The 25,270-nt window shown below is 34.9% G+C and overlaps 1 protein-coding gene and 1 long non-coding RNA gene across 5 annotated transcripts; one reads left to right on the top strand and one right to left on the bottom strand.

Annotated features, from left to right (window-relative positions):
* The first annotated feature begins 1,598 nt into the window (after positions 1-1,598).
* Positions 1,599-23,961, top strand: LOC111502724 (putative tricarboxylate transport protein, mitochondrial). 4 transcript variants are annotated; one of them, XM_023156877.2, is made up of 6 exons: positions 1,599-1,750; positions 5,267-5,385; positions 15,327-15,534; positions 16,502-16,725; positions 19,078-19,242; positions 23,166-23,961. In XM_023156877.2, the coding sequence occupies exons 2-6, from the start codon at positions 5,274-5,276 to the stop codon at positions 23,402-23,404; spliced, it is 948 nt and encodes a 315-aa protein (XP_023012645.2). In that variant the 5' UTR covers positions 1,599-1,750; positions 5,267-5,273; the 3' UTR covers positions 23,405-23,961. The 4 variants fall into 4 exon arrangements, with proteins under 4 accessions (XP_023012645.2, XP_023012644.2, XP_023012643.2 ...); XM_023156876.2 differs by lacking the exon at positions 1,599-1,750 and adding an exon at positions 4,782-4,919; XM_023156875.2 differs by lacking the exon at positions 1,599-1,750 and adding an exon at positions 4,817-5,025.
* On the bottom strand, positions 2,053-4,650 carry LOC141486468 (uncharacterized). The gene is made up of 2 exons (XR_012467862.1): positions 4,266-4,650; positions 2,053-4,028 (listed from the first exon to the last, which is right to left on the bottom strand). It is a non-coding gene; the product is annotated as an uncharacterized lncRNA (long non-coding RNA).
* Positions 23,962-25,270: the final 1,309 nt, after the last annotated feature.

Raw genomic sequence — 25,270 nt, 5'->3', positions numbered from 1 at the left:
CTTATATGGGAATACATAATCCTTACGGTGTAGGTAATGTAACAAATTTAAGAATTAACCGTCTTAAACAAATGTATTTCCAAAAATATTTCACTATCACAAACTGATTTATTTACAACACTTAGCAACCAATGCTTAATTTATTTCCACTATTTGAAGTCTTTTTTTAATCGCTCGATTCACTTTTTGAACTCAACTGCCCTCTTGGGATGAGAAGCCGACTTTATATATCGGTAGCAATCGTTCTAGAATTCTGTAGTCGTTTTGGTACTCAACTAGAGTTTAACCGGCGGTTGCCGACTGCATTCCTTTTGCGGTGATGTCATGTGTTTGTTCGCTGGCCGACATATCGGCCAGGGGCGGCTTCAGATTCGTAACATTGCCCCCTTTTCAAAGACATTTCGCCCCGAAAAGTCATCCTTGGCGTGTGTCGATACCTGCAGGACTCCAATGTCTGCACTGTGAAGTTCGATGGAAGTAACACTCCACAGTCTTCATGCTCGGTCGTGTAAGATGGTTACCGCACACCAAAATCTTGATGCTGCTGGATCTGAATATCGTTTCCCACATACTTCTCACAATTCTCCAACCCAGCCTGTCGAGCCCAGAGGCTAATTTCGGAATTGCCAAGTCCACAAGTTTCTGATCGAGCATCGTGTCCCTCAGTCTGGTGAGACTCCTCCAGACATCTTCATAGGACGGTTTGTCTCGAGAATGCTTTTTGGTCACCAAGTAGAAAATGTTTCTCTGACCCTCCTTCAACTGTAGCACTCCTCCGACTTCAGGATTCTGTTCTCGTAATATTTGGAGCTGACCTAATTTCTTGTTGAATACCACCGCGATACCCCTGGACATTTGCAGATCCCCTGCCAGGCAGTGAGCAAGTGCGTAATCAACTGGAACCTTGAAAAGGTCTCGTGGCTCTTGAGTTACACCATGTATGACCTTCTGTCCGTTTGAGTAGGTATAAAGACATGAACTTCTGGAACGTCATTTCATCCTCTGGTGGTCTGACGGCGCGAATTTAGTCGTGATGTCCAGCATAAGGAGCCAATCTATTAAAATGGACAACCCTACGACAGAAAATTACAGTTCCATCCACTAAAACTTTACAAAAGAAGTTTTCTGACCTGAGAATCACAAAAGGTGACGAAAAACATGATTTCGCATTTTCATATAAATCAACCCATACAGACAACTTTTCAGCATAAACTAGCAGCTTACTACAGCATGATCCACATACTCATTAGTATCCCTATATCAACAGTGAATTTAAATAAAGAAATAAATTTGATAAAGTAGCTAGTAGTAAATAACAACTTCAATCTAGACATGAGGCATCACATTCTCGACAAAAAATTTGAAATTGAATTTAATAACATACAAAGGAAGTTTTATATAATCGCTGATAGTTTTAACGAAGTTTACATAGTTGACAACAACGCTGAATCAACATACACGCTGAATGATACCAGGCGACTCCATTGTTTTACAAGACGACGAAAAAATATTATAAACATTCTACAAAAGACCTGTACATACTAGTACAGGGAATGAGATTTCTAGAATGGATGTTATGAAAAAAAAAAAAACAGGAAAAAAGTACAATGAGCCTAGTAGGCTAAAGTGTTTTCCTGAGATTTGGGGGTGTAGTATAGTATAGAATCGTTTATTGAAGTGGAAGCTTATTCTGTGTCTTTACAATTCGAGTAGCAAACTCTACTGATATTCTTTTTTTATGACTATTCAAGTAAGTTTAGCAAATTATTTATTCCAAATGTCGATCTTGCGAACTAATCAAAGATTGCCGAAACTTGGACTTTTGTCTCTTGTATTCATATTTTAGCACTCACGGCATAGAATAAAGTTTAGACGGGGTAAAAATTGGTTCTAACAGCTTGTCCTTAGTTTTGAAAAATATAAATTCATCACATACACGTATTTTCTTACTTTCGGAGATACGGCCACACTAAACTCGAGACTATTTTTGTTATAAAAAACTCGTAAAATGACATTTTTTTACGATCGTATACTGCGGACCTTGTTCACTCATTTCAAATATTTCCATAGAATTAGAATGTTCTAAATGATATAATTGCTTCACTGGAGTTTTTGCTATTACTTGTTGGCAATATCAATGTGAATAAATGTGAATTGTGTTTGAACGTGTTTTTGCTTTGCTCTTGAAGATTGTACGTATTTTGTTTATTTCCGAAAATAAATTCAATTTTTCAATTCAGTCTTCTTCTAAATGCAACACTACACACACTATTAATATGGAATCATTTGTGAAAGGCAAATTCTGAATGACAATAAATTAAGAGTGAAGAAAATTTTGTAAAACAAGATTTAATTTGCAAGCCCTCAAAAAATAATTTTGAAATTGAATCAAACCCATTGATTTATCACCTAACATTCAATCTCTTCTAGAAGCACTTGTGTCAAAATCAAGTTACATATTCAATTTTTCTGCTCAATCTATCTTCAAGCTTTTATATCACATAAATTGTGTAAGGTGAGAAATTGATGCGTTTATTTTAAGATATTTTTTCCATTTTTTTTTTCACTAATATTTTTTTTGTTATCGTTCCTTAGTCTGCGACATGGTCGCATTGTTGAAATATTGAGAAATCAATGAACATATGTTTTGGGCTAAGGCAGCACTAGGATTCTTTTCCCGCAGGAAGTTGAGACTGGCCTGAACGAATTGTTTTTTTAGATGATTTGATTTATAGACAGTCTTCAAGTATGCCCACTGACTATTTGTGAAAAGTTTTCTTTCCTTATACGAAGAATTGGGCAAATTTCGGATATGCAGTTGGTTACCTCGTTCACAGGCAGATGGGGCGACGACAAACCTGTTGTTTGTTGTATGCTTCAGCTTGGTTCGAGGATTGATACTCTGAAGGAATTTGATTTTCAATTATCGGAAATCATCGACTTTATGTTAATGATATACACTACCTTGCACTGACGAGTGGCCAAACAGCCCTAAACCGGTCTGCAAGTGTGTTCCAATAATTGAAAATCTATTGCGGTAGTTGTAACGCCAACAAGCATATGCAGGAATAACTTCTGTGAAGATTCCTGCACTGACACCTGTCGGATATAATTCAACGCCCTTCGTGGTATTAGCCAGGGGAGTAGTTGTTTTCTGATAGGTGTCAGTCTATTAACCTACTGTGTAGGGAGTTGAGACTGGCCTGAACGAATTGTTCTTTAAGATGATTTAATTGGATATTAGTTTAACGCAGCTGCTGATGAAGAAAGAAATCACCATGTCAACAAGGACTGTATTATTTTTTTATCAGAACTATTGAATGTTTATTGAGGATGTCAATAACAATCTGGAGATCACAAAAAAAGCATGTTCTTGAATAGAAAGATCTTCAAGGAGTTTCTAACAAGTCATCTACTGAAAACTCTAAAATTGTCATTGAAATTGGTCCTATTAAAAGGCTTTTTTGTGACGACAATGATCTATGTAGCATATTTAACGATAACAGTATTGATCAAAGAATGTAAACTTTCACGGCCGAAGATAACTGGCCGTGGTCTGCATTACCAAAGACATTATCATAGGCGATGTGGATTACCTAACCTTGTTTGTGTACAATTAAGGATAGTTAGCCAGATTTTGATGATGTTCATTGACATTAGAATTTCTCTGATAGTTTTCATTGGCCTAAATAATAGATTCACGTCGTGTTTCTCTAGGATTCTCCCAATCCGGTCTGTAACATTTTAACAGGAATGCTTTTCTCTAACTAGCCTAGCTGAGATTACTTTGGCGATCTCTCCTTTAGGTCGTATGATCCGCTCGAATTATCTTTCGCTATACCCCTTCCTTTTGAGTTTCTCAGAAAGACTCTCATGTTCACAGATACGTCGTGCTATCTTAATCGATGTTTCAATTACCCCTATCTTTAATTGTGGCCGGTGGTTAAAGTTTTTGGTCAGGTACCTGTCTATGTGTGTTGGTTTCCTGTACACTCAATGGCCCAATGTACTATCTTCACGACTGTTCTCTAAAACATGCAAGAATGCTAAAATCCTTTGGGTTTCTCGTTTCATTGTGATATACGTTCAGAAAAACTTTGTCAAAAAACAACAGTCAGTAATCACGATAATAAATAGCAATACGCTCATCTGTTTAAAAATCTGTTTAAAATCCGTTTTTCCGTTAATCAGCTGTCGCCCCCCTACGAACGACAACTCTCAGAAGTTGAGAAACTAGTGCGAGCTAAGGACTAACGAGGTCTTACCTTTTAACGTGTGATTCCTAACACGGTTGCAGAATCATCCCAGCTTCAACCAGATAAATTCTCTCGAGAAAAATGTCTGGTCGAGGCAGGAATCGAACCCACGGTCTTCCGATCGTGAGTCGGGCGCACTACTACCGCGGCCAATTCCACAACTGTCGAATCTATAACCATGAAAACACCACACAGTTGATTTGTCATTTATTCTTTCCCCCCAACAATAGTGATTACCATAAATGACTTTATAAATAAGACTTATGGCTCGTTCATACACCAAACTTTACTTTAGGAAAGTTGTTAATGAATGGAATCATTCATACACCACCCTTTTAGGAAGAAGTGTGGTGTATAAACGCTCCCATTAATTTACATTGTGACAACCTTCTCAAAGTGAAGGATAAAATAAAAGTGGTATGAACCAGTCATTACTACACTTTCATTCGAAAAACAATTACAAACACCACGTTCATAAACAAATTCCTCACTTTGCAACACAAAGTCCCCCACTCGCCAAAGTTCATAACCCAAGTAGATAACCTGATTGCGCGCCACTGTGTGTAGTATTAATTGAACCTTCGAAGAATGTGTGTTGTCTTATGAATATTAGTGTGTTACTGGTCGATAAAGATAAATTGATAACAACGCAACGGAAATTAGGTAACCTTATATTGGATCACGCGAATCACAGACTTTACTTAGTTCACCGAGTGATTTCTCAACCTTGGCTTTTATCCTCTAACATTAATTCAAAAAACCGATTCAGGTATTTTTACTTTCACTACTCCACTTATACCTATTATTATATAATTCGATGTGTTTGTTCGTGAGATTATTTTTAAATCCACCATTTGGGTGAAAAATGTATGAATTTGAATTCTTTGACTAGCTTAAAAATAGAATATACTTATCCAAGTTTCTATCAGTTGCGTATGCTCTGATTAAAATTTTAACTTTTCTGTTTAGTGCTGTTTTAGTGATTCAAATTGTTCTCGAATTCATTTCAGGACGAATATGAACCCTCCAAACCCAACATTTGTTTACCCCTTCAAGAGACCGTGGATGAGGGAAAACGGTGCGGCAGCTCCAGCCGCAGGAAATACAGGGATTAAAGGAATTATTGCAGGTTATTCTGAATTTATATGAATATTTCAAATAATGAATTTCTTTGTTAGTATATCAATTCAACGAATTTAACTTCCCGTTTCAATTTTCAATGCCGAAGTAAAACAAGAATATCAATCAATCAATCAATCAAGATATGCTTTATTGTCAGAAGAACATAATTCTCGTAGACAAAGCTATACAATGCGATATGGTCAAACAATTAGATTACATCTATGTAAAAAATCTCAATATCTGAATCCTAATACTAATATACATAAATTAAGATTTATACATGTTTTACAACTATACAAATAATTTTTATATTCCTATATGGATACATGCTGAGATGTTTTATGAGCAGCCCACGTAGTAAACATACAATTATGAAGATAATTAGTCAAAAGTGGAGGAAAAATATTCATTAAGGGTATAAGGTGAGATTTCAAGCAGTAGTTTTTTGGACGATTTTCTGAAACGGTTAATGCATGCGCTGTCCTTTATAACTGTCGGAAGATGGTTGTAGATTTTAATCCCATTATAGATGATTGAATCCTTTATTAAATTGCTGGAGGGGATAGGTAGTCTGAAGAGAGAGCTTTGCCTCGATTCACGATGATTCAGGGACCTATGTAAGGTATGTCTATTCTTGTGTATGAGGCTCACCGTCTCAAGTATATAAAGTGATGTTACTGTTAATATTTTATGATGCTTAAATAATTCTCTACACGAGCATCTTCGATCCACTTTATATATATACCTCAATGCTCTTTTTTGCAGAATAAACACACTATCAAATAAGTAGGTACTACAAACACCCCAGAAGGCGATTCCATATCTCATGTGGGATTCAATCAGAGCGAAATAAGCAGTTCTGGCCGTGGAACTACCCAAGTCATTGGAGATTATACGAACTGCGTAACAACCTGATGCGAGTTTTTTACACAAAGATTTTATGTGACATTCAAATTTCAATTTATTGTCAATTTCGAACCCAAGAAATTTCGTTTGTGATTTATTAGTTATTAGTTCATTTGACATTGGTATATCAGGAATACTGCAGCGGAAAGTGACTATGCTAGTTTTATTTAAGTTCAGAGCTAGAAAGTTTGAGTCACACCATTGTTTTATTTTGCACATATCCTTTTCTATTTTATTAAACAGTTGATGTGGTGTTTTACTGTGCCACAGTACAGTGGTGTCATCCGCAAAGAGGGTAATTTTTGCTGAGATGTTCAATTTAGTGATGTCGTTAATATACAGTAAGAAAAGTAATGGGCCAATAACCGAGCCCTGAGGAACGCCATATTGTATGTGTCCTACTTCAGACTCCGTACCATGTCGAACGATTTGTTTGCGCTGTTCTAAATAAGCTTTTAGCCATTTCAAACTCCCATTTCTGACTCCATAGAATTCGAGTTTTTGCAGCAGAATACCGTGGTTCACACAATCAAACGCCTTCGAGAAATCGCAAAATACTGCAGCGGCACACTCACCTTTATTTATGTTATCATACATGTTCGATAAGAATGAGAAGAGGGCATCGTTGGTTCCCTTATTTGGTTGGAATCCGAATTGTTCTTCTGTTATTATATTTTTTGATAGTAAAAAGTTTTGTAGTCGATATTTCACTAGTTTTTCTATTAACTTCGCTAAACTGTTTATGAGCGATATTGGTCTATAGTTTGAAGGGTCGTTTATATTTCCGCCCTTATGTATAGGAATGATAACTGCATTTTTAATAAAGGGGGGAACTATCCCAGTTTTGAATGAGTGGTTGATTAGCACTATTAGAGCATCTAAGGCTGAATCTGGCAAATTCTGTATTACTCTCATTGAGATATCATCAATTCCCGAGGAGTTTTTGAGTTTATTATTGTTGAGAATTTTTTTCAGTTCGGAAAGATTGGTGTCGTCCAAGTGAAACTCTTCTGTTATGCAGGTTCCGCTCATGTAATCTAAAGCAGACTGAGGTACAGAAATTGAGTTAATTATCTCACGTGCTATGTTGCAATAATAAGTATTTAGGTCATTGGCGTCTATTGAAATTTCTTGATACTTTTTGTATTTACCTCTCAATTCATTAATCACTTTCCAGCATTCTTTATTCATATTATTTGCACTGTCCATCCTACTAGTATAATGATTTGTTTTTGCTGCTTTGATGACATTTCGGTATATTTTACGGTATGCCAAGTAATACTTGTGGAAGAACGGTTCCTCAGTAAATTTATGAATCAGGTGCAAGGATCTCATATTTTTCGCCGCTATTTTGATGCCTTTGGTTATCCAAGTCTTTAATTTCTTTTTGCATTTAATTTTTTGAATAGGGAATGCTTTTTCAAAGTTGGTGCGGAGTTTTTCATAAAATTCCAAGAATGCATCGTTATTACGTAATTTAATTGCCCAATCAGTTTTATTACAAAGCTGTTGAAATACATTATAGTTTTTTTTGCTGTAGAGTCTTCCTAATTTTACCTTTTTATCTTCTACAGGAGGGTTATCAAAAGACACTATGCTGACTATGGCTTCATGATCTGAGAGACCTGCTGGTATAACTGAGCAGTTGACCCTATCTAAGTTGGAGCAAAAGTAATCAATAGTTGTAGCGCTATGCTTAGTTATTCGTGTATGAGTATCGACGTGCATCGTTAGGTTGAATGAATCTAGTAGATCCTGGAGAATTTGTTGATGGGGATGAGTTTTATTGAAATTAATATTAAGATCTCCTGCCATTATGATATGAGAGGAGATGGGCAGTTCTGACAGCAAGCTTTCTACTTTGTGTAAAAATGTGAGTGCCTCTGTGTTTGGTGCCCTATATATACAGATTATATAAAGGTTCAGCTTTTGACTAAATATTATTGAGAATTCAAAGGTTTTTTCCTCTAGTAGTGAATTGTATTTGCTAATATCAGTAAAAGAGATGCGTTTTAATGTTGTTTCTTTTACTAGAATTAATGTTCCCCCGTGGGCTGCTTCATTTCTGGAATACTTAGAAGTAAGAATATAATTCGGAATATGTGTGCTTTCTGGGGGTTTCAGCCAGTGCTCAGTTAACATAATTACGTCAGGGTAATTATTATTCTCGCATAAAATGTGCAATTCGTCATTCTTACCTCTAACACTTTGAATATTCAATACAATGAATGTTAGCTTACTATTGTCTGTTGAATTATTTCTAAAAAATAGTCACCTCTATCTTGTATTTCATGAGAATAGTGTAATATTGTCTTTTATGTCAATGAAAATACTAGTAAATGTGACCCCTCTGCAACAGTAGGTAATATCCAAAGTGAGTGGATCTATTTGACTGTCCACTGCAACCCTTGCGGGTTGTAGTGGCTCACACCTATTGTAGTCAACCAAATAAGTCTAGCTTTTTGATGAAAAATATATTAGCTCAAATGATGAGTGGTTTTTGATCAGATGGCAAAAACCCAGGCATCGGTTTTCTTCAAAAAGATAAATGTCTCCCAACCAGATATAATAATGTCATGTCAGACAATTCTACTTTCTGCTTCGATACGTTTTTTGGGGGTTAAAATGGACACTAATATGTCTTGACACAATCATTTCGTTGGAATTGCAAAAACCGCTTCTAAAAAGCTTGGAACACTGTTCCTAACCAGAAAACTGTACACTCAGTAACTTTTGATGCTTTGTAAAGCTCAGATCAGACCTTCTTTGTAGTATTGTTCTCATGTTTGGAACTCCTTCCCTAAACATACCCTGAAGCTGCTGGATTCCATCCAGAAAAAATCCATCCACCTGATTGGAGACGCTAATATCACTTGCAACTTTGATAGTCTGGAACATCGAAGAAAGGTTAGAGACTGGTCTCTCTTCTATAGATACTTTCACGGGAAGTGTTCAAATGACTTGACACATTTGATTCTACCAAGAGCGGTACATATCAGAAATACGCGACGGACTGTGGCTGCTCATTGTTTTGATGTTCAACTCACTACGCCTCGAACTTCACTGTTCAAGAACTCTTTCATTTGGATCATTGCATTTATGTAAAATAAACTTTCTGAGAATGTTTTTCCAAATGGATTTAATCTCCAACGATACAAATCCAATGTGAATCACTACTTTCGCACAGGCACCAATCTTAGAGCGCCTTAAGGATTTTCTTGTAGTGCTTGTGTTTTGTCCTTTAAAAAAACCGTTGCCAAACTCTGGCATCCTGATACGTTCCGTGGCGGGAAGGCACAATATATGTGATCTGCTGTTTCTACATCTTCAAAACAGATACTACACGCACTGTCTTCTGACAGTTCACATCTTTTCATATATTGATACAGATGACAGTAACCTCTGCAAGTAAATCATCCTCGCCTTCAAACATGGTAAAATTTACCAGAAGTCTGAAACACTTCTCCAGTGTTTTTTTTTGTAAAACCTAACGCGATATCGTGACAAGTTCTGGTCCGATGCAGCAGTCTCCTTTGCAAGGAAGTCGACAGCTTCGTTACCTTCCAGGCGTGTGTGGCAGAAATCCAGACTAGAGACAATTCGTGGTTTTATTAAGGAGAATATTTTTTGGAAGTTCACTCAAAATTTGGAAATTCTCGGTAAGAGTTTCCAGGGCCACTTGGTAACCGAAAAGTTTCGTTATTATTTATGTGTGAAGTTTTACAAACAAAACAGTTTGTAAACAGTACAACATGAACATAATTTACAGTTATACATCGTAGTGTTCCCCAGGGGTATTACTCTGTTTTACTATATGTATGATGTATGATATATGACAGTTTGTAGGCATTATTTGTAGACAATACAACACTGTTTTGGCAGGATGAAGATCACAAAAGACCCTGAACAAAAATTAGTACTGATCTAATCAAAGTGGGAGACGGGTATCCTAACACTTAACAAACTTTCCTAAATGAAAGCTATTGAAAATGTAAAGAACAATTGAACGATAAATGAATTGTTAGGGTGTGCTATCCATAATACTTTAAAAGTTGTGCACATCATCATCCTTGGTACGAAAATTAAATCAGAATTGATTTCTTTTACTCAGATTAGATTAGATTAGATTGTCGGGGAGCTGGCCCCTTGCCTGATTCACTGCGACCTTTTCAGATCTTTTGTGATGCTCTTTGGTTGTTAGAGCTCATTGTCTAGCTTGATAAGACTCCATAGTCTTGACACTGACCCCTTCATATAGCTGGCAGCCTCTGGTTTCTCTTCCCTGCATCTTGCGTGTCTCAGCCTTGCTAACGCTTCGCATTCACAGAGCACACGCAGTGCGGTTTTTTCCTCTTCTTGATAGAACCTGTATTGGGTTTCTTCTGTCAGATCCATGTTGCTCATATGTTTCCTGAGACGGCTATGCCCCGTTAGTAGACCCGACACTACCCTTACAACCTTACGGCTGTGTTATCAGGTCTTCCGTGAATCTGGGCGATGATTTCTTTATGAACTCTTTCGCCTGCCTCATTCCTGGGAGCTTGTTCCACCAATCTATAGATTCGGCGCTTATATCCATGAGTTTATGGATGTCTTTATACATGCTTTCGCTACCCCGCAGAAGAGTTCTGGGATGATCATAGCCTTGGATGCGCCTTCACGGGCTAGAACATCGGCCTTCTCATTGCCCTTGTGACCCTCATGTCCGGGTGCCAAAGCTATTGTGACCCTATTTTGGGTACTTAACTCTTTGAGTGCGCTCAGAAAACTTCCCACCAGTCTTGAGAAGACTTGAAATGAGCTGAGCGCCTGTTTATTTCCCCTATACAGTGTTCGATGGCCGCTACTTCTGCCTGGACCACCGTATATACCGGCTCCCACTCCCTCTTGGGTCTTTGAGCCAAGAAGGAGTGGGAGCCGGTATATACTTAAGTGAGGAATATATTTTTGGGTCTTATTCATTGTAGGATTAAAAAATGCATACTAGCACTCCTAAGATCAAAAACTCCAGATGAAGCGAAGGCCGGGTGGACACCAATATGTCTTGGCACACTCATGTCACCGGAATTACAAAGACTGTTTCTCAAAATCTTGAACCACTGTTCCGAACCAGAAAACTGTACTCACCTCAGCAACTTTTGACGCTTTATAAAGCTCAGATCAAATCTACTTTGGAATATTGTTCTTGTGTATGAAGCTTCGCCCCTAAGCATACTCTGAAGCTGCTGGATTCCGTCCAGAAAAGAGCCATCCGTCTGATTGGAGACACGAACATCACTTGCAACCGTGATAGTCTGGAACAACGAAGAAAGGTTCAAGTGATTTGGCATATTCGATTCCACCAAGAGCGGTACATATAAGAAATACGCGACGGACTGTGACTGCTCATCGTTTTGAGGTTCAAATCAGAACACCTCGAACTCCTCTGTTTGAGAACTATTTCATTTGGAGAACTGTGTTTATGTGGAATAAACTTCCTAAGAACGTTTTTCCAAATAGATTTAATCTCCAGCGATTTAAATCCAACGTGAATCGCTACTTTCGCACAGGCACCGCTCTTAGAGCGTCTTAAGGATATTCCTGTAGTTCTTGTGTTTTGTCCTTAAAAAATTATCAATTCAAAAATTATTTGAAAACCACCATTAACGACATTTGTCAGAGTCCTATCATCATTCCATTAGAAAGTACCAACTTTCAATTTCACTTCTGTACCGAAATTTGTAAACTAATATTTCTTCTATTCTGTCACAGAAACCAATGTTGGTGCTACAAATAACATGCCGATTTTATACATGCAGACTACGATTTCCATTTCCAATTTGAACATAAATTTAGAATTTTTCTCTTCAAACAAATCGATCTTTTTTGCCAACTAGAAATACTACAACATTCACATTTTGTTGTCGCGCTGTTCAAAACAAAATTATTAAAATCACTAAAGTCATAAATTGCGCATATCGATCTATAGGTAAGTGTTACACATTACTGAACTTTCTACAAGTATTTTATCAATTTCAAATGTTTGGTGATCTCGATGTAAACATGCTTTTACAATAAGCAGCGGCCTTACTTATATTGTGAATGACCCAGCACGGATTCTTGACCGAAATGGAGAATTTGCTATTTTCCAAGATATATTCTTAACAATCACCCCTAATTATACAGGGTGGCCGTTAAATCTTCATTGGTGTTTTCCGACCATAAACTCATTTCAGTTACTAATAAATCACTAATGAATATTACAGAATCACTTGAATTGTCCAAATTATTACATCAAAAATCTGGTTTATTGTAAAATTTTCAAGATCATTTCTGAAGTCTCTAAGCTCATTCTACCAGACGAATATATTTCTCTTTTTTTGAAACAACTTTTTAACGGCAAATTACGGTTCAACAAATTATGCAAGCAAGTTGTCTCTTCTCAAAATATCGCGTACCGAAACGAGCGGCATATATCACAGCAGCAGTAACAGCAAACAAACTCTTTGAACAATTCTACCTTACAATTTAAATTAAGAAAAAAAATGTAGAAGAATCTTCTAAGTAACCACAGACCACAAAAATATAAAAAATCATGTAGGAACATGGATCAACATATTTTTAAATATTTTAAGTGCCAAAGCATCTTAAGCGACCATTAGAAAAGTTTCCGAAAGAAAAGTTCAAAAAGTGGTCCTAGTTCATTCATAGACACACTTTTTGAAAAGTCTGAACTGAACACTTTTCAATTATACTAATGAGAATAAAATACTGGGTTTGTACTAAAAATATGAAAATGCAGGAGACACTGCTCGTGTTTTCAACGATAATCATTCGAGAGAAATGTATGACAAATAAATATTGGAATTTTTAGATAAATTCGTTGAAACGGTTAACATTAACAAACAACATAGCCGTTCAGAAATAGTCAACAAAGGCATTAATGTGGTAAATATTCGGTTTACTCGCATCATACATAAAAAGAGCAAAATACGATTCTGAAGTCAAAAAGTGTCGGTTTTTCTCTCGAAACTCAAATTTTACAACTTTTTTTGCACAACAATATACGATTAGGAAACACATGATTTTATTTACCACGCCACTTTTTTACATGGTTCGATCTTGCTTTATACTTTCTTCTGCACAAATTTACATTTTTTTCATGAAAAATATATATTATGATGAAGCGTTCTCTGGAGAATTTTCAACCTCAGATGTGTCAATCTGAAGAAAATAATTTCAACAATAAATCCATGAAAGACAGAATTTTGAATTCTATATCAAAATAATTATAGTAAATGACAAAATCGTTTAAAATTCCATATAGTTATTCGACTGTATGCACAGGAAACTTCATTTCTAATGTATTTTTGTATTTGTAATGGCAATATCTTAAGTTTTTTTGAGAAATTGTTAGCAATGATCTCTGAAACCCGTATTTTTGGTGGAAAAAATTAATAAACTTGATGAATCTGTTTCCACTAATAAAAATTAAAAAATGAGAAATAGAAAAAATGTACACTCTTTCATTTATTGTTTCCATTATTATAAATGGTACACATTTGAAATTTCTCTGGTCAATAACAGCTGTAAATATCTCAATTTGGCACATGCTCATTTTTGTTGTAACCTGAGCTCTTAGTTATTAGTTAAATGTTGGCCACCTTTCTGGGCATAGTTCTTAGTCTTAATCAAATTTGCATATACCTACGTTCTGTTATGGTCGATGTCTTAGTTCTTAGTCTTAGGAAGTGTGTTTCATAAATCCGCCGTGTTATCAAAATTGCCATGGGTGGACCAAGAAAATGTAATTTATCAATCAAATATCAGGATAAAGAAGTCAGGAAAAAACGGATTTGCGGATGATATTTGACAACTGAGAGATCCCGAAATTTTTCAGCAGTGCAAATGTATAAGATGGGGGTATATTGTTTGCCACCACGATCGCTCGATTTAATGCCGAATGACTCTTACTTACAGGGTTATTCGAATCAAAAAGTTTATAAGAGTAAATCGTTTACTGATATTCACCCTTCATAGAATTTAATGCGAAAAGTCTGCTCAAATATGAACCACATTATGACTTTCAAGACGTTATTAAAAGAAGTTTTAGTTCTATTGATCATAACGACATGTAGAGCAATACATTGTTCAAAACTAGTTTAACTAAATACCTAATTTCTCATTTCTTCAGTCATGGCGTTCACTTCAATTGAAAATGTTTTGAATTTTCGTACTAATTTTATACATGAAAAATGAAGTCTTTGTAAATCGTTGAAATATTTTAAAACTATTTAATCTTTGCCGCAGTCATACTTTAATGCTAGCTTGATGAAGTCAAGTATATAATCATAAAACTGCCAGAAAATCTTTTTCGAATGACTTTTTACAAATTTGATGAGAAATGCTATTTTGAATTTTTTTAATTATAACATTCCGAGTGCACTAAGTTTAGTGGGTTAAAATTTGCGGAAATCCATGTTTTTCTGAATTTTTCTAAGTGAATGACTCGATTGTTTAATAATTCGATAAAATCCCTAGACCAGAGGCCGTGAGATTTTATCTTAAATTATTATTTTATTGAAAATACCAACGTCTAATTTCGTGTACGTGTATTGATGAAAAAATCTTGATGACTCAATAGTTTTATTGTATAGTAGATATAATCAAATTCGTCTGTGTGTGTCTTCAGTTTTTCAAACATTTTGATACTAGTGTTTAAAAACTTCTTCTACACACTGGTGATTGAGATACATTTCATTATGACAATAGGATAATCCAAAACAAGCACTTCTCCCAATCGCCAGAAATGTAATACTCTTCTAGACGCGCGTTTTATCTAACAAATTGGCATCTTTTTTTTTATCTTCTGAAGACGCCAACTTGATTGATAAAAGGCGGTCGAGAAGAGTATTGCATTTCTGGTGATAGGAAGAAGTGTTCGTTTTAGATTTATTCTACGCCAGAAATTCCTGGTTTACCTTTTGATAGAATAACTATAGTTATAAGCTTACGAGGGAAAATCATATCATAAAATTAACATTTGAATTTTATGATTTTCAGGTGGTATTACTGGAGGAATCGAAATTTGTATAACCTTTCCTACTGAATATGTCAAAACACAGCTCCAGCTGGACGAAAAGGGGGGTCAAAAGCAATACAGTGGGATAGCCGACTGTGTGAAAAAAACTATGAAGAGTCACGGATTTTTTGGTCTTTATAGGGGTCTTAGCGTACTTCTATATGGGTCTATACCAAAAAGTGCCGTAAGGTAAATTGAGTACCTATGTCTGATATTTCATTTGAGTTTTATCAAAATGTTATCGATATATTTCTATTTTTTAACGAAAACTTTGTTATTTAGCAATACCATGAGTACCTACAATCAGCATGTTGGTCGACTTTTCCTACAAGTGGTTTCATACATTGATCAATTGATATTGCTCAGAAATAACAAAGTTTGAGTTCGAGAAAATTATTTCTCCTGAAGAAGTACTTACCTATCATAGAACTTACAAAAAGAATGAAAAAGCCAACGCATCTTTTTTTTCTGAGAAGGTGAATGGGACAGAACATCACATAATAATTCCGCTACCTGTGGTTTAAATTGGGTATAAATTGTAAACCAAAATTATCATAATCACGTGACAGGAATAGCAAAGTCAGCTTTTTAAAAACGTCAAACACCATTTTGAACTAGAAAGTTGTAAACCTTTTGATGACTCTAAGCATAATTTGAGACTACTAGATTTTGTACAGAAAAAGCCATCGCATGACTGGTGATCCAAACATCTCAAACAACTTCGTTATTATTGAACACCAAAGGAAAGCTGCGAACGTGTTTCTGCTCAAAAGATATTCGAACGGAAAAGGTTCGACTGACTTAGCTTTGCTTGACTCCATAGTGAATGATATAAGTCGGGAGCACGTGTAAACTACAGCTACCCATCGCATCGCTTCCAAGTACACGCCCTTGTTGAAAAGCACCTGACGTTACAGTTTTTGATAGTAAGTCATTTGTTGGTGATCGATTGAAGATATTCATTTCCATTAGCGATTTCGAGAAATATAATTCATAAGAGAAATAATTATCTCGAAAATGAATAAGTTTTGAGAATCTATATAAAATTTGAGAAATAAAATTCTCTACGTTTCAAATAATAGCAATGACACTTGCTCCATCATGAACATATTCCAAATTCATTCAAGAGTAAAATTTATTGATAATTTTATTTTAGGTTCGGATCATTTGAAGCTTTTAGAAACAAGATGGTACAGCCTGACGGCACGCTGAGCGTGTCTGGAAGGTTATTGTGCGGTTTGGGAGCCGGAGTAATGGAAGCTATTTTTGCCGTAACCCCGATGGAAACTGTTAAAGTAAAATTTATAAATGATCAGAGAAGTGCTAATCCTCGTTTTAAGGGATTTTTCCACGGAGTTGGCATTATAGTCAAAGAACAAGGTGAGTAAGGTCTACAAACTCTTGACATAGTTTAATGCTGGAACATCGGGCTAAATTTTGGTACTGTCATGCACACGTTTGCTAGTAGATAGCGAGCGTCATCATTTTCTTTACAGGGAAAAATGAACCTGTGTCGGCTGCAACATTCAGTTGATATTTTTTATTACTGAAACAAGAAACAATATAGCTTTCTGCCTGATAATATTCCACGAAATTTGAAAAGACTTTATTTGGCCAGTCACTTTACATACAGCAGGATCACTCGTTTGTTTGCCTCCAGTGTACAACCCAGGCTGAGTGTATAGACACATCGCAAGCAATGTGTTAAACAAACTAAGTCAAACACCTCACCCACACGTACGGATTTGTGATAGATTCTTGAGATTTGCCGGGTGTATGGATCCGTTTTGAAGCCACTCATTTTCTCATATCAAAAATACGCATATTTTCACTGCCACTGCACAAACGTGTAGAGGCATCGCAAGAGCTTGCGGCAAACTGCCTTTGATTCGTGCCAAAAACCGACCCTCGATCAGATCGGCTTGCAAACCTCCACAAACCAAGTCAAACACTCCACCCAAATGTATGGATCTGTTACTGGTTGGTAAGGTCTGCCGAGCATATGGATCAGGCTTAAAATATCCTCATTTGAGCAATCCACTCATTTTTTCAAAATAGGAATGCGCGTAGGTTCGCTCAAGTTTGCTGCCAGTGCCTTTGATATGTGTCAAAAACCCAACTCCCAATCAGATTGACTACAAGCGCTTGCAAACCTTCACAAACCAAGTCAAATACTCCACTCACACGAACGGATTTGTGACAGGTTGTTGAGTTTTGCCAAGCGTCTGGATCTGGCTTAAAATGTGTTCATTTGACCAATAACTCATTTGCTCACAATAGAAACACCACGCGTATATTCGCGACAGTGCACAAACGTGTAGATGCGTGGAAAGAGCTTGTGACAAAAGCTTTTTGTTTTGTGCGAAAAACCCGATCCTCTATCGGATCGGATACAAGTGTTTCCCTACCTTCATAAACTAAGTCAAACATCGTATTAAACCTGTCAATTTGTGACAGGTTGTTGAGGTTCGCTAAGCATTTCGGCTTTTAACAAACATTTCAGATTATCTTCAGTACATTCCATTAAATTATCAAATATGAAGCTAGAATTGTATGAATCTCTAGTATGAGGACTATCATTTGGTGATTCTGTACAACGAATTCATTGTGCCATTTCTGGATTGAGAAATTTGCAATTCATAGCGAAGATATAGTTCATTAGAGCCGATATTTCGAATGAAAAGACAATTGAAAACCTTTTCGGTTTAACTGGTAATGAACCTAATTCAAGAATTTCAAATAGAACCCTGCAAATTTTTAGACCATTCCATAGAATATAGAATTGTCTTCAGCGATATAACACAAGTGACCATTTTCTTTCGAAATGGCACCTTGGAAGCCATTTTTTTGTAAATTCAATATGACGGCACTATGACGTAATCCAGATGTAGCGAGAAACAAAAGACGATGTTTGATCAGGTCTCAAATAAAAATTTAAGAATTGAAATTTGTCCCCAATTCACATTTTCACTTCATTTATCTCGAAAAGTTAAATAGAAAGTGATATTTTTCAAACCAATTAAAGTGTACCCTTTGTACTCAAAATAGTTAAAGTTCCTATTGGTTCATTTTTCTGTACCGGTGAAATAGTGCATGTTTTTATTTTACGAACTAGGTACTTAATAATGAAATAAAGTGAGAAGCTTTGAAACTTTCACGTGTTCACTGACACAAATTGATATGGCAATTGAGACGGCAAAATATTCTTGAGAGTAAATACTGGGTTTCAATTTCAGATTTTTAGATCTCTGCAAAAACTTTTCTTCTGTCGGCACACGTGTCGCCAAGAGAGTTGGCATCAGCAGTAGGTAGTTATGAATCAGTTATTGTTCAACCAATTGTGGTTTTAACGTGAAAATAATTCAGATTCATTCAGGCTTCCCTACTCAAAATTAGTGTAACATTCTCATACTACAATTTTCTCATATATATTTTGTCGTGTGGTTAGTTTATTCATAGCAATATTTGAATATTTAAAATATATAAGTACCTTAATATAATTTCAGTTTTCAGTGCGGCTAGCCCTTGATTGTACATTGTGTTGGCAGGTAATCAATTAATCGTTAATTAGGGGTTGTTTTATTATAGCTAATAAAAATGAAATATCAATGCTGTTTTTATTGTATTGTTGTTATAAAAAATAATACCACATTTGCAGTATCAGTTTGCACAAACTTATTGTGTACTTCCGAAATTGTGTCATTTGAAGTTATTTAAAAATACATTTTTTAGGATTTGGAGGAGTATACAAAGGTTTAACGGCAACCATAATGAAACAAGGTTCTAATCAAGCCATCAGATTTTTCGTCATGGAATCCCTCAAAGACATGTACAAAGGTGGGGATAGGGACAAGAAGATTCCCAAATTATTAGTTGGAGCATTTGGTGCTGTTGCAGGTAAGGAAGTTAACAGGATTGTAATTACCATGAGTAAAAATTATTTCAATTTGTTTCATTGGCGAATTTGCGGAGGCATAGGTATAGATGCCAGAAATTATTTTGAAAAAAATCACTAAATTTACCGTTCAAAGAACAAAATTCCGAGTTTCAATTGAAATTGAATAAAATTCCGAATTTGAACTTTTGAAAAAACAATTTTCGTCACTTTCTCAATATTTTCATCGGTAGTTGATGTGTTGGATCGTCCAAGGCCAGCGTCGTCATTCACATCTTCTCGACCTTCTGTGAAAAGCTTGTACACATTGTAAACATTGATCTGACTCAGAGTACGATCACCGTATACCACTGTCAACATTTCAAGTGTGTTTGAGCGTTTAATTCTATTTTTCACACAAAATTGTATGCAAATTCTTTGATACATTTTTGTCGGTAGCAGAAAATCGCCGTACACGCAAAAGACTAAATATATTTACTATACTTTTATAACTTACACCAACAAACTAAACATGCTAAACGGCTGAAATTGTGAACACATTTTCGAGACGTGTGTATCAATATAAAACAACAGTTTGAACATTCACCTTATTTTTTGAACGTCTTAATAGTGTGGTAGTAAACTACTAGTGACTGTGATAATAGGTATCGACAGTTTTGAGCTAGGAAAGTGGATTGAGAGTACGTACTTATGTTATCGTTTAACTAGAACATTGAAGAAAAATAGACATATTTTCAATAATAAATGCAATCAATGATGTGTAAAACCTCATGATGAAGGACTCAACATTTTAGTGAGGTAAATTCGCTTCCATTATATAGCTTCTTATAAAACGACAATATTACAAGAATGTTAGCTAGTTGTGATTCAACGATTATTTGGAACCTACTACTTCTTTCAGGAAGAAAAAAACAACAAAATCAAGGGAAATTTATAAGTCGCCTATAGTACGAGTTGAGTTTATCAACTTTGAAAGTTCTATAAATAGTTCTTCCGCTTATAAAATCGATTTGATGAAATCTAAACAATTTTCTGTTGACTTTTCTGAATATATTTTTGAGAATGATGTGACTTTAATGCCATTATTTTATATCTCAACTGCAATTTTTGATGAGTTTATATTGATGAGTTATTTAACGGTAGGTTAGAGTGGAAAATGGCATTTTCAAAACTTCCAGTAAGGGAATTGAAATTCTGTTTCATTATTATCATTAGTATCATTTATTCAATGTTGAATGATTGACGCACAGGTTACCTAAGTGTCCGGCTCTCGACACTGGGGTTTGAGTTCGAAAATTATAGGAATGAAAAGAATGCACGCCAAACATCTATAAGAGATTTGCATATACATTGAACTTTTACACTTTTAAAAATGAACTGTAACTCAAAACACCCTAAATTTACGTGTTTCCTTCTATAGCGCACACTTCTTCCAGAACAACGATGAACGAATGAATCAATTTATCAGTTTTTAATCCTTGTTATTGAAGGAAAAGTTAAAGATGAAGTAAAAGTTCCGTGTAGGAATCTGCCATAAGATTTGAAACTTCTTGTTGTCGGCTAAGATGTGTATCGGGTATGAAAAAATGTAAAAAGAAACACATGTGATGTCTTTAGCGCAGCAATATTTTGAATGCTTGGTGTATTGCAATAGCTTATTGATTATGAGTGTACTGACCCCCTTCTTGATAAAAATTATTCATGATCATTCCATGATAATAGTTGAACAATTTCCACACTATGAATTTTATTCAAAACGCGTTTTACTACATGCTACTTACATTAGTTGGACGAGTATATCGAACGTTTCTACAATATCTTTTATTTAACAGTGTAACTTAATAAAATATTTATTATGGAAAAAAACGAGAAAAATACGCACAGGAATGAACTAACACTAAATAGTTAAAAGAATCACCAAAAACGTACATTATACTGCTACGCAGCAGGATCGAAAAAAAAGGAGATGTTGTGCATTCTACAAATGATCTGCAACCGTTTCTGAAAAGTGATCAGTGAATACTGAATACTCACTACTTTCTCCCTTTGATCTTGACACCCCTCAATGTTTATAAAGATTCATATGCCGAGGTTGCAATTTTGCTCGGGTCACCGTAGGTACTAAGGTAAAATGCTCAATACGCATGCATCCGTGAAACGTTGCGTATTTGAAGATTGTTTTATATTTCTATATCCTGTAATCGTATTAATTTTGATGTCTATGGACTTGGAATATTGAAAGATGGAATTGTGAATACTGAATGTTTTTGTTTTAGAATAATGAAGTTGAGGTTGAAACATCTTTCAATTTATGTATTTGCTTGAATGAATTTGAATTATTTCATGACTATTTTCCATATTTGACAATATATAGAGTATAAAATTCTCTATCGATCAGTTAAACAAATACTTATTGAGATATGGAGCTACAAAAACACATGACATTAAAATGGAAAAAACGTTTGAAACAACCTAATAATTGGAAAACTTATTCAGATCAAACAATTAGATTTTGAAAAACAATTACCATACAATAATAATTACTTCTAGGAAAATAGGTAATTCATAAATATTTTAATTATAGAAATTCTTTGTCAAAACTCAATTGGAAGAATGATGAATTCTGGTAAAACAGGTCGATTTCTAAAAAATGTATAAAGCTAACGATATAAAATTCCACCTATAAGTAGTTCATGAAAAAAAAACGAGTTTAGTCTGGGTGTGCACCGACATAATGTGCAAACTATAGGCTTCTGTTATTCTGATTGTTGAAAAAAAAATTCATAACCTATCTGTTTTACCAGAATTCATCATTTATCTATTTGTGATTACCAGTCCAACTGATGAATCTACCGTGTTTAGTAAGCCGCGTCTACGCGTCTTGAATGAAATTTATACTGTTAAAATTGTTAAATTAGACATTATCATGAATAAGGTTATTGATGTACAAAGAGTGTTGGAGGAAACATGCATTCATGGCAAATAGGTACTAACGTTCACAGTAAAGGTTTTTTCAAAAACTACAGCTCACGATTTGATATCCACAAATTTTATTTGAAAAATATATATCACATGTTTCGCTAACACAGTAGCTTTATCAATCACAGTAAAGGTGTTGTGTTCGAAAGGGGATCTTGAATGGTTGCTCGAAAAGAACGTTATTTTGAGAAAACTAGAGAGTCTCGAATGAAAACGATCTGGCAAGCCATTAACATCAAAGTTTAGTTAAAACACTCTTACTCAAGACACGACAAGGGGTCTTGAAAATATGAAAGAAAGTTGTCTGCGGAAGCATTCCATATATTTGAAAATATTGTGACTCATAGCTTTCTCAAACATATTTGATATTACTGATAAAGAGACAACTGATCGATAGTTATTCAGGATATTTATCTTTTCCTTTTGGAAATGGGCTACAGCTTGTTCATTGGCCTAAAGCTTTCACAATTCGTTTAATAAAATTATGTTGACAAATAATTTCGTCATTGGTGAATTACATATTGTGTGAAAACATCTAGAATCGTTCTTACGAATCATTTTTAATACATTTTGCCTAATTTGCACTTTATGTCGGTATGAACTCAGACTACCTGTTGAAGACACTGTATATAAGTTTAATATTCATTTTGGCACATTAATCACTATCATTAAACTGTCAGTTTAATATCATTTTATTAAAACAACGATAAAAATAAAAGTCACTTCTTTTGCGACAATTCAATATTGTGTATTACTGTTAGTCAAGTTGAATGAAGTTGCATTTAAAACGGTATTTAAAAAAATTAATAAAACAAAAAGTTTAACACTACCAGTCTCTCATTTCAAGAACTAACTTCGAATAGATATGAGTTATGATTAACTGACCCTCGGGGTATCTTTTAGCATGCTTTCGTATCTTAGTCATTTTAATGGCATATGTTTTCAGGTGCTGCTTCAGTATTTGGAAATACCCCAATAGATGTAGTGAAAACCCGTATGCAGGGACTTGAAGCTGCCAAGTACAAAAGTACAATAGACTGCTTCCTGCAAATTTGGAAGAATGAAGGCCCTTTTGCATTTTACAAAGGAACTGTGCCAAGGTTGAGTAGGGTGTGTCTAGATGTAGCCATAACCTTCATGATATACGACAGTTTCATGGAGGTGTTTAATAAAATTTGGCCATAATAGGAGTTTTTCATAGTGTTGAATATTTTACAAATCTGGCTCATGATGTACCTGCTTCACTAAATTGTATTTGTGAAGTTTACTCGTTAGAAATTAAGAAAAATATTAAGTGGGGTTCAATTAGGCTCAAGAACCTTGAATTTTTCGAACGAAATCTTATTCGCTAGACATTACAAAAGCATTTACATAACATTCCAAATTATGTTTCAATACTAGTCAAGCTGCCGTTGTTCAATGTTTGTGATTTATAAATATATATTTTTCTATATTTTCTACTACATCGTCTTGCTGCGTGATTTATTGTTACTGTCACTTTTTGCCTTTCATCTTATATTTATTTTCCCGGTATCATTAAAACATATTTTATTCAAATATTCAATTTTCAAATTGGTGAAATTTATAGCTATTTGTAAATATTTTGTAATGAATGTATTCAATGAATTTTTACCCTGAGATTGAAAATGATTTTTATTGAGCCTAGGAATTGGTGGAAAATTCATTGTATGTTTATATAACATTTGTTTCAATTGACATTAAACATTATTACTTCTTGTCTATTTCGTAAATTGTAAGTCAAATCCAAAAATTCAGAGGCATTGTTATAGGTACACATTCCGGTGTTTCATTTTGAATGAAAACCGTGAAGTCATATATGTGTAACATATGTTTTTCCGTCAACCAGCTATAGTTCCTCGCGGATTGGCGAGGTCTTAATTTTAACGTGCGAATCCAAATAAGTTATTGCTATAAAAAGGGCGAACACTGTCATCCCAAAATTTCCGAGAATATTTTGGAAAGAACTCTGAATGCACTTTATTTATGATATTATAATTTTTGGAGAAATGAACATGGACACAAACGGTCAATTGAAAATACACATCGAGTTTCGAGAATAAGTAGAGTATTTTATTGAATAATGTCGAGTGTGTTCTCAAAATCAATAGTGTCGAGCTTTCAGATCATGTGCGATCTTCGGAAGTTAGATTAGGAATTTGACTCAGAGTTGGATGTAACTAGAATTATAATTTATGACAACAGTCTCAGTGAATGGAAAAAGTATCACTATCAAAATTAAAAAAAAAACTTGCAATCATCTAGGTAGGTAAGTAGGTCTGAAGTCAGAGCCGTAGCGAAAAGAAAAACCGGGGGGAAGGAAACCAAATTTTCCCAACTCCGCCAGCAAAATTTCCCAACTGTCGAAGAAATGAAAGCCGAGGGATTAGTTATTACTATAATATATTACTTTTATTACTTAGCTATCCAAAGATTGGCTGAATGATTATGCCCGTTAGGGTATGCACAAACAAAAATAAATGTTGGTGATTATAAAAATAATAATGGGAATTATTCTTCTTTGGACCAAGGTCCTTGGTCTTCCACCATATCCACCATGTATAGAAATATTCAATACAAACGAAAGGAAACAACACTTAAATAATATTGTGTTTATTGTTTTCTACTATTATTTTTTCTATCTTCACGGCCCGAAATTTCTCAAATTTTCCAAGTCGGAAAAACAGCGAAAAGTTGGAATTTTGTAAAATTGTCAAGTCAAAATTTGTGGACTGTTCAGGACTGTTCTCTTACTTGGGAGAAATTAAACTTTTTTGAAGATTTCAAACAACTCAGAATTCTCTTCAAGTTATGCATGTTGAGAAATCCCAACCTTCTCCTGGTTCTTTCCCTTTTCTTATTACCTCTCCTTTTCTTTTCTCTCATTTTCATTTTTTTAATTTTTATTTATTTTTGTACTATTATTTTTTTCTATATTCATGGCCCAAAATTTCCCAACTTTTCCCCAAGTCGAAAAAACTTAACCCTGCTCAACTTAACCAAATAAATTCTGTTTGCTAACAAAGTCGAGTA

The sequence above is a fragment of the Leptinotarsa decemlineata genome, unplaced genomic scaffold (assembly GCF_025532065.1).
Source record: "Leptinotarsa decemlineata unplaced genomic scaffold, Ldec_3_MD MMD2_tig00026354_RagTag_RagTag, whole genome shotgun sequence".
In the NCBI taxonomy this organism is placed as follows: domain Eukaryota; kingdom Metazoa; phylum Arthropoda; class Insecta; order Coleoptera; family Chrysomelidae; genus Leptinotarsa; species Leptinotarsa decemlineata.
The sequence above is the reverse complement of the archived record's forward strand: the minus strand, read 5'-3'. Positions and strand labels throughout refer to the sequence as shown.